The sequence below is a fragment of the Hakea prostrata genome, chromosome 11 (assembly GCF_041222555.1).
Source record: "Hakea prostrata isolate BN-2017 chromosome 11, UWA_Hpros_2, whole genome shotgun sequence".
NCBI lineage: Eukaryota > Viridiplantae > Streptophyta > Magnoliopsida > Proteales > Proteaceae > Hakea > Hakea prostrata.
Window position 1 is genome coordinate 8,140,635 of NC_142610.1, and position 10,823 is coordinate 8,151,457.

The 10,823-nt window shown below is 36.6% G+C and overlaps 1 protein-coding gene and 1 pseudogene across 1 annotated transcript; one reads left to right on the forward strand and one right to left on the reverse strand.

Moving 5' to 3' along the window:
* The first annotated feature begins 1,599 nt into the window (after window positions 1-1,599).
* Window positions 1,600-6,541, forward strand: LOC148999889 (cytochrome P450 736A117-like). The gene is made up of 2 exons (XM_089140268.1): window positions 1,600-2,588; window positions 5,802-6,541. The coding sequence occupies exons 1-2, from the start codon at window positions 1,656-1,658 to the stop codon at window positions 6,420-6,422; spliced, it is 1,554 nt and encodes a 517-aa protein (XP_088996394.1). The 5' UTR covers window positions 1,600-1,655; the 3' UTR covers window positions 6,423-6,541.
* Window positions 6,542-9,429: 2,888 nt separating this feature from the next.
* On the reverse strand, window positions 9,430-9,989 carry LOC148999890 (major strawberry allergen Fra a 1.07 pseudogene; annotated as a pseudogene).
* Window positions 9,990-10,823: the final 834 nt, after the last annotated feature.

The window sequence follows — 10,823 nt, forward strand, 5'->3', positions numbered from 1 at the left end:
TGGTTGTAAAATCCAGATTCATGAAATCTAGAGACAAACGGATTTGTAGATTTATGGGTAAGGGGTGGAATCCAGAGATTTCCAAAAAGCTATACATTTTTACATTCACAAAAATCATGTCGATCAAATAATTTTTTAGGATAAATCCACAAATTTCATTCCACAACCAAACATCTAATTTTATAAATTATAACTCCATAGACTTGAAATCTATAGATTTGAAATCTCCAGACTCATGTAACCAAACAAGCCCTAAGACCATGAGTAAGAAATTACAACTACTCATGAAAATTGGGAAACATAAGTAGTTTTTACAATCCCCCCTTAAGGTGCGTTGAAATTTCCATCTACCAAGTAGCTGAAAATCCAATATTTTAAACCAAGTGGTCCCACATCCACTAAGTGAAAATTCCCCATTTTAGACCTGCAAATTAATTTTTTTTACATGTAGGTCCTTTTAGTATAACCTAAACTAATGTTGCATCCTCTTCCTACAATAAATTATGTAAGAGTCCCATAACAACTAGTCTTGTTAAGAAGTGTAAAATTAATTTGTAAAATAACTAAAACTATCCCTTGCACTTACAAGATAAAAAGAATTAAAAAGGAAAAAAAAAAAGAGTACTGCTACCTATTACCTCATCAATCAACATTGGTTACCCTGGATCTTGATCTCTTGGTCTTAGGTCAAACTTTATCGTGAATCCCATGCATAACCCCTAACGTTGAATTCACCCCAGATGTTATTCTTGTCAAAATCTATATACCCAATAACTACTATGAGAAACCAAGCTGGAAGCTCCCGGTTATCATAAAAGTATGAGTTAACCTCTATTTCCCATTGCTACAGTATCCTCCATGTTGCAAACCATTGTGCTATTGTCAAGCAAATTTCTAAGCATATTAACTAAAAGTCCAACTACTAGTGCTTTCTACAACCCCCTCCAGGTCCTGCTCAAAGCTTCTATCAGAGACAATTGAGACAGAAAAGAAATTATCCTTATCGAAATCTTATTTCTGAATCAATTATGGAAAACACACTTAAATGTTTATTGGCAGCTTTAAGGATCTTTTGTCCTTTGTCTTTTTTAATGCTTAACTTTGTCGGCAACTTATTTCTCTTTTTGTTATAACTAAGATTTATCGCAATTATGCATACTTTGAGTGTTCTACATGATGCTCGTTATTTTATACAATTTAAATATAACGTGACACTTTACCTCTAGTCCCTAGAAAACTCCATACATATAATTTAAATATAGAGCAATGATTCACTCTTGGTCGTTGAAAATTCAAACTCTAACCTTGTACTTATAGGTGAAAACATTAGACTTTTTTTAGAAATTTAACATTACTAACGATTTATTTATTATTATTTTTTTTTACTCAAAGTTACTTCAATTCCTTTCTGAACTTTGAACAGAATGGTCTGTAACTCGGTTGTTCAATTCTAAACAAACAAGCAACCATGTATTGGAAAATATGAGACAATTCGAGTGACAAGTGCCCGAGCAAAAGTCAATAATCTCTATCCACTGAATGTGATAAAAACTTTACCATGATCCCCACCTTCAATATGGACTAGATTAAATAGCACATTCATCAATTATCATCTTCAGTTTTGAACCAGAAGAGAATAGAACATCTCTAGGAAAATGCTGCCAACATTAGAACATCAAGGTTTCTTAGTTCATGCCATCTCCTTCCTTCTGTTTTGCTTTCTGATCCACTTCATCAACAGATCCAGGAAAAGGAAACCTAAATTGCCACCTTCTCCTTCAAAACTTCCTATAATGGGAAACCTCCATCAACTAGGCTCCTTACCTCATCGATCACTATTTGCGTTGGCTCAACGCCATGGCCCTCTCATGCTGTTGCACTTCGGCAGCAAACCAACCCTTATAGTCTCATCTGCAGATCTTGCTTGCGAGATCATGAAAACCCATGATCTCATCTTCTCTAGCAGACCTGACTCAAGCATCAGTAAGAGATTGTTGTACGATCACAAGGACCTTGCCTTCGCACCCTACGGCGAGTACTGGCGACAAGCACGTAGGATATGTGTTCTTCGGCTTTTAAGCAGTAAGCGGGTTCAATCTTTCCGGTCAGTGAGGGAAGAAGAAGTGGCGCTTCTGATTGAGAAAATAAGACTTTCATGCTCGTCTTCATCACCTTCCTTGGTAAATCTTAGTAAGACACTTGAATCTCTAACTAATGACATAATTTGTAGGGTAGCACTAGGAAGGAAGTATGGTGGAGATGTGGAAGGGAAGAGATTTGGTGAGATGATTCGTGAATTCACCACTCTCTTGGGTGTTTTCAATGTAAAGGACTTCATACCATGGCTTGGTTGGGTGAATCATATCAGTGGGTTGGATGCAAGGGTGCAGAAGAACTTCAGAGAAATAGATTCTTTTCTTGATCGAGTAATAGATGATCATATTCAATTTCAGAGAGGAAAGGATAGGTGTTGCTGTTGTGGTACTGATGGTGAAGGCCAAGACTTCGTGGATTTCTTGCTTGGGGTTCAAAAGGATGAGAGTGCTGGAATTGCCATTGAGAGGGCCCACATTAAAGCTATAATTCTGGTAAGTTTTTTCATTAGATTTTATTTTATTTTATTTGGTAAGGAGGGCAGGGTGGAAGTAGGGGTTGAGAGAGGCCCATGGTATGAGAGAGATAGGCTTCACCGCTATTGTGTGGTGGAGATGTGTTAGCAGAACATGTATTTTTATCATAATAGAAAAAAGATTTAGACTCAAAAGGGTTGCGGAAGATGTGAACGAAGGAGGTTTGAACTAATTAAGACCTCCTTGGTCTTACCACGCTACATGGGAGGCTGCTACTACTGTGACATAATTAAATCTATAATTCTATAAGTTCATGTACGTTGATGCTTCTTATCAATGTCTTGTCTATACTAGTATTGTGTAGAATATTTTAGTCGAATGAGTTCAAGAGCAACTTACATATACACACCCTAGGTTTAATTTGTAAACCATTACATTTACGTCTCTTTAATATTTTTCTATACATTTACATCCCTTATGTTTCTATATATATATATATAAAAATAATAGTATCCCTTTCTTTATTTGGTTAACCAACATTCATTTCAAAGAACAGGGAAATGACAAGGTGTCAGAATTACAAAGATCCAACAACCAAGTAGTGGAATTTGGCCAGTTAGTTCTCCCTGTTAAGGTATCTACCTTCCCAGCTAGAGAATGAGCAACAGTGTTGCATCCCCTGGAACAAAGTGAAAACTACAATCCATAAAATAAGAAGAAAGGTGGATGATATCCTCTACAATATTCAAAATATCAACAGAAGTAGGGACTTTAGAATTAAGAGCATTGATCAATTGTTGACAATCACTCTCCACCATTATATGATCAAACCCCTTCGCAGCTGCATCTAGAAGAGCCTCACGAATTCCTAAAGCTTCTTCCTCAAGAGGTGTAGAAAAGGAGTAAGGGACAGAGACTGCACATGAAGAAACTCCCTTGTGATCTTTCAAAATATAACCCAAACCTCCTCTGTTGTCTTTGAGGGCAACATCTGAATTTAGCTTCATAACTCCTTTAGGGGGAGGCATCCAAGATAGGTTTGAGTTACTCATAGCAGCAGCAAGGTCAGCCTTCACCTCAACCACTCGAATAGCCTCTTTATGAGCCTTGACTTCTTTTAAAGCTTGCTGAACTATACGGCCAGGAAATGATTTGTCTCCTTCAAAAATCAGCCTATTTCGGGCTTGCCATAACTCCCAACAAATGAAGGTTGCAATACAAGAGATTTTGTGAACTTCTTGTTTATCCTTCCCAACTTTACTCCAATCTTGAATAAAACCTGAGAGAGAGACATTAGAGTGAGGAACTTTATACCCAAGAGGGGGAGGAGTGCCAAACAACTTTAGCTATAGAACAATGAAAGAGAATATGTTCAACATTTCCTCAGCCACACCACATCTAGGACAGCTAGCATCATTCAGCAATTGCCTGTTTCTTAAAGCTACAGCACTAGCTAAACCACCTGAGAGAGCCCTCCAAATGAAAGTTTGGAGTTTGGGAGGAACTTTACATTGCCAAACTGACTTCCATACTTCCTTAGGAACTTGCATCTGTTGAAGCTCAGCAACACTAAAGTGTGAAATTTCCTTGTCTCTCAAATCACATAACATATGATATGCTGATTTTATTGAGAAAGTACCATTATTGGTATATCCCCAAATCATCTTGTCTTCCCCAGGAAACAAAGCAAGCTTTATGTTGAGTATAGCTACAACATCATCAAGATGAAAATAACTCCTGATCAAATCCTCTCTCCAAACTCGGTTATTTTGATCAATCAAATCAGCCACCCATATAAGTTGATTAGATCTAACCGCAGGATGAAGAAGCTTGAAACCTGGATTTTTTGGTAACCACTTATCCTCCCAAATCCTTACTTTGTTCCCTACTCCAATCCTCCACAAGATGCCATCATTTAGGACTTTCCTTCCTTCAATGATCCCCCTCCAAGCCCAAGAGGGATTAGAGGTCAATTTAGCTTCAAAGAAATTACAGTGAGGATAATAGATTTGTTTAAAGAAAGCAGCCCAGTGAGAAGAAGGTTGAGACCATAATCTCCATGCAAGCTTGCCTAAGAAAGCTTTGTTTTGAAGTTCTGGGTCTCTAAACCCCAACCCACCTCTTTCTTTGGATCTACTCATTCTTCTCCATGAACCCCAACAAATCTTCCGATCCGGTTCATTATTGCCCCAATAAAACTGAGTGATGGCACTTTTTAGTCTATTGTGATAAGAAATTGGCAGCTTAAAATGTGATGCAGCATAATTTAAACTACTCAAGGCAACTGATTTCACCATTACTTCTTTACCAGCATGAGAAATAAGCTTGCTCTTCCACCCTTGGATTCTACCCTGAGTCTTTTCCTCCACCTCTCTAAACAAATCCTTCTTAACCAATCCAAATTCCACAGGTAACCCCAAATATTTTTTTGGGCCATCTCCATAGGGAATCTTTAGTATTTTAGAAAACCACCTCTTGAGCTTACTAGGAGTGTTAGGGCTGAAAGTCAAAGAGGATTTCTGACAATTTATGTCTTGCCCACTAGCTAGACAATAGAATTCTTTCTGACAATTTATTTGCTGAAGTGGGCTTAAAAGAAGTATATAATAGTATCCCAGTGATAAAATAATGGGGTTAAGTAATTTCCTAGAACCTATTGTGTTTTTAAAATTCCCATATATTACCCTCCTTTACTTCACTAGATGTATGGAATATATTTGGGATAGTTACACTATTGCCTTATTCACTTCTAACAATGAAGGTGTGGACTACCTAATTTCCTTTATATTGAAGTGAGAAGTTAAAGAATTTTATGCGTGGCATTGTGCATCTAGTTATTTTTTAGGTACATTTCCAAAGTTTTCCTCCATCAATAAGAAGTTTCAATAAGAGTAAATGAATCGTTTTTCTATTTGACACTAACAGTATCAGGCGTAGACAGATACATGTAATAGGAAAATCATTAAGGGGTGTAAATAGAATAGTTTGCAAACTGTTGTATATGCAATTTAATCTAATTTTATGAGTTGAGTAACAAAACCAGATGATTCTATAAATAAAATCTAATTAAATAAAATGTGTTCTATATCTTATATAATCAACTATTTGAAGTAAGCACCTTCATATGTCTGGGATTTTTCACTTGCGCATATATCTACTTCTTTCCCTCCTTTTCTTATAGTTTTCATGTAATTTTGTTTACATCTTGATTGCCTCGTGTATTTCTTGTAGGACATGTTTGCTGCTGGGACAGATACCACTTATACAGTTATAGAATGGGCAATGGCAGAGCTCCTAAGACAGCCAGAAATCATGAAAGAAGTACAGGATGAAGTGAGGAAAATTGGGAAAGATAAAACACACATTACTGAGGATGAATTAGAGCAAATGCAATATCTGAAGTCAGTAATCAAGGAGTCAGTAAGATTGCATCCACCAGTTCCATTATTGATACCACGAGAATCCATGGAGGATGTAAAAATACAAGAGTATGATATTCCAGCAAAGACGACTGTGATCATCAACGCATACGCGATAGGACAGGATCCAAGTTATTGGGAAGAAGTAAAACAGTTCCAACCAAAGAGATTCTTGAATGCTACTTCTAGGAATATTGATTTCAAAGGCCAAGACTTTCAATTGATTCCGTTTGGAGCAGGTAGGAGAGGGTGTCCTGGCACTCAATTTGCAGTTTCTATTAATGAACTTGCCCTAGCAAATATTTTGCACAGCTTTGATTGGACATTGCCTGAAGGAGTAAGTAGCAAGGATTTAGACATGACAGAGTGTTCGGGGATCACAACACATCTTCAAGCTCCTCTTCTTGCTATTGCAACTCCCAATGGTTGCTAGTGATCAGAAGAATTGCTCTAGTTGTTGCTTGATGTTGAATCTTGAAAGATATCACACCTACTATGTTGTGTGCCTATAAGTTTCCTTGGAAGCATGTAATATTGGGTTAATTCCTACTTAATGGTCATGAATGTTTAAGTAATTTTCATTGGCTTTGTGTCCTTCAATGGTATTAAGGTACAAATTGAGCTCCTCAACTTCCTAACTTCATTCACCAGTCACGCACCTAATGGTTTTCCAACTCTTTACTATGCTTTGGATCTGAGCAACAAACATCCTCTCCTAGTACCTGGGGACTAATAATTCATGACATGCTTGGCAAAGTTTAGCCTGTAGTCTCTTTCAGTTGATTCACTTCTTTCGTGTTTTTTTAGCATAATCAGTAGTTTGATTTAAATTAATTCTCAACAATTTGATCGACTAGATATTTATAAGTGTATTGGAACTTGGAAGTTAATACGTGATTAACTCAATTCGATCTTCATGTGAATGGTATCCCTCTTATTATTATATTACTTGGGTGACCTTGTACACTTGCGACTACAACACAAGTTTTTGGTTATAGGCCAGTTCGTATCTATTTTGTGCCATTCTTACCCTAGTAGTGCATGCAAATGAATACCAGGCACTTCCTCTTTGAATTTCTATAATTAGGATAATTCATTATTTTTCATATCCTATTCTAATTTGGACTAATTTATCTGTGCTCTTTGATAGCTTAAATATGGAAGAGAGTTTGTAGAAGAGTCTTACTTCTTACCAACAGAATTTTTTGGAGGCATTATGGGCAATTGAGAAGGATTCAGTCAAAGATAGGGAAGCAAGTTGGGACACCACCTTAAGGGAGTCCTACCCTAAGTATGAACCACCCAACCCAAGGATGTATGAAGTGCCATGGTCAGGTTTGGCTAGGATTTTCAAGGAATCCAACAGTTTCTAGGTTTTCCTCTTGCTAAGCCAAGTAGTTTTCTTATATGAGGTAGATTGTATCTTAGGAAAGTTTGATTGTAATGCCAGTTAACCTTAAGCTTCCTTTTCCATCTAGTTTGGGAACCAACCATTCTATAAAAGGAAGATACCAGCCCCACAGAAAAATGATTTTGAGAGAGGAGCAGACTGAGACGAATTTGAGATGGAGCACCAGAGGAGGACAAATTCTAGAGGAGAGATGCTGGACTGATGTCTTGCTTGATATCATCTTCTTCTTCCGTTATGTTCAATCTCTGCACAAGAATTATTTTTTGCTAGAGTGAAGAGAAACCAGTGAAAGGGTTGAGATTTGCTTCCAATTGCACTTTCGCGTTGCCTGCTTAGCCCCACATTGCATATCCCATGATATATTTTCTCTTTATATAATAATGGTACCTATTAAACATTTGCCTAGCTAGAAGCCAAGGCATCCGGTTGTGTGGGTAACTGGTCCATGTAGGTAGAGATTCAATGATGCTATTATCTGAGGCAATATGGGAATAGACTTATAGTCCAGTTTCAAACTTGGACAAGTCGTTAAGGGTTCCTGCCCCCAGGAAAGGCTTTGGAATGGGCTAGAATCTCTATGTGGGGGAGCTGGTGCATCTTGTCTCCCGGTCCTACAGGAGGACCATGTAACATTTTTTATTATTATATTATTTTTATTTATAATAAAATTTTTGTTACTTATTATTTACTAATATTGTAATTGCATCCTAGTTGGAGGAGACCTATCAACTCATTTTCCTTTTGTTAGCAAAAAAGAAATTCTATTTATTCCCCAACCCATCAATGCTATAGTAATTTTATTTTTAGTTTTTTATGTTATTATTATTATTATTATTATTATTATTTTCTTAAGTTTGAAGGAAATAAAGGCGTTCGATGAGTTTTTAGGACCAAGGTTAGGAAGTTTTGGTGCGTTTGATAACGGTCTGAGACTTGGTTCTTAAATAACAACAGAACATGTGAGGTAGACTTTTGTTAAAAGGGTTCATTTATGTATTCTTCAAAACAGACTAGACAAGAAAAATGGTTTGAAAAGCGGCTTTTGCATGACGGATTAATCATAATAATGTTTACTGGGAAAAAGAAACACATTAACCCCCCACATTTACTTACAAACTCCTTCCATCTTGTTTTCTTGTCTTATGCACTTGCTTTAAAACAAGATTTTTTTTTATATTATGGGCCCTATCGAGATATATTTGTAGAACTGGTTTATTAAAAGCTCAATCCTCAAACAAAAAACATTACCCTATAATAACGGATTTTACAAGACTATTGGTATCCCAAAATGGAAACATTATAAAAAACATACTTATGTTTCGTGCAAGACCGTGTTCTATTTTGCAAGTTTTGCTATTTACCAAGAGGGGGAGGGGGAATTCTTAGCTTTAAATGTAAAGGAAAATAGTTTACCCAAAAACAAAGATGGAAAATTTTGCCTTTCAAACAAGTTAACTTGCATATATCACTAGTTTATAGTAGAGATATTCTCCACCCGATTTGCCTTTCTATTTATACACTCATACTCACATGAGTGTGAGACCCACAAGACCTCACCTAATATGGGTAGACCCCACTCATGTGAGTATGGATAGATAGGTGAAGAGGATCTAGACTCACTAATTTAAAAAGATTTACTAATAGTAAGGCATTCGTCTCATATTTGATTTATTCTAAAATGACATTAATATTGAGTAACTCAAAGGTAGTGTTAATAATTTCACTTTTACTCTTACAAGCAAAGACACAAAATGCTATTCATGAATGTTGAGTAGAGCTCATAATGCCTGAAGCAGAAAATTCTATCGACAATGGAGTGAAGTTTGGCCAGACTTTCTGTCCCAAAAGAGACAGGAGTTAAGCCAATACTTTGCAGTTCCTATAAAGAAAATGCTCCTTTATTACAGTATAACCATTATTCCTTAACACATCTCATCCCACGGCTCCAATTTCTACACCATAAAAATCAAAACCCACGCACACAATGAATGACTTCTTGATATTATTTTCGATCAAACTAAAAGGGCTCTTAAACATAAGCATTTGGGTTGTTGCAGAGATACTCAACCACCAACTTGAATGTCCCAGTGGCCATTTCCTTACCCATCTCAATTTCTTCTTCACCCATTGTGAAGTCACCAATGGTGTGAAACTCCTAAGTAGTCTTGATAATGGATCCCCCATTTGCAGAGGGCAGGAACTGAACAGTATCAACCACCTTTTCAATCTTCTCTCCAATTACCGCTGCTTCAATCAACGTAAACTTGCACTTGAAGTTCAGTTCATCAACTTCTTCGATCTGGTGCTTGATGAAGGGAAAATGGCCATCTATGCTTATTGTTACTCCTCAATGATTCAGTATAGAATGAACAAAGATAAAGTAGCTAGAAAAGAGAGAAAGGACAAACCATCAGCCAAGTTGATCTGTTTGATGGAACCAGCAGCACCATCTCCTTGAATTTCAATGCTTTTAATCTTGTCACGAAGGATCTTGGGAAGTAAGTTTTGTGCATCGACGATTGCAGCCTTGAAAATCCTTCCAGGTGGGATTGGGCCGTTGAACTCATTGTTGATAGTGGTCACTCCCATTTTTTAGAATGTGATATATATGGAACCTCAAAGGATATCTGGTTTTCTGTGAGTGGTGCAGATGATGAGAACCGAGGATGATTTCACTGGTATTTATAGAATCAGGTTCAGGGATGAGAGCTTCTAGAACTGAACTGCTAGTCTTAGAAAGATATACAAAAATAAAAAAAACCAATGTGCATGGTTATCCTTATGGTTGACAACTTGATACATAAAATAAGAGAACACAAAAGTTTGAATAAGTTTGAATTTGACTGTATAATTGATGATGGAAGCAAGAAGGAGACACTCCATCTTGTCTACGGGGAATAATCAGGCCAATTAAGTTCCATTACTTTGACTAAGATTCATCAAAGTCGGCTTCTAAGAATTCATATTAATATGTAACTATTCAATTGAAACATGAAAATCATCAAAGAAGTTTATTTCAAGTCTCATGTCTTATTAGGAGAAGAAACTTTGTTATTGAATAACCTTAGAACGAGTTTATCAAATGCCCATTTAAAAATAAAGAATGGTCTCCTAGCATAGAAACAATAAACGTGTAAAAATGATTTACACAAGAACTAGTACTATGGAATGAAAACATTACCAAATGCATAATTATGTTTAGGCAAGCATATGTTCTATTTGCTGCCTCTTAAGTGCTTAGGCTCCAATGAGAATGACATTTTGCCTTCTTTTTTTTTTGGCAAACAATGGCAATTTTGGCTTCTGAAGGTCACTTGCGAATATCACTAGTTTACGGAGATTCACTAACAGTAGGAGATTTGAATGACAATTTGATTTTCCCCGTTCTAGTACAAAGATGAGGCCAAAGGCCTTGAGAAAATA

Bases quoted from the DNA above. Each gene is read 5' to 3' on its own strand.
- LOC148999889 (XM_089140268.1), top strand. From the start codon at position 1,656: ATGCTGCCAACATTAGAACATCAAGGTTTCTTAGTTCATGCCATCTCC. The intron at 2,589-5,801 runs GTAAGTTTTTTC...TATTTCTTGTAG, and splicing joins ACATTAAAGCTATAATTCTG to GACATGTTTGCTGCTGGGAC.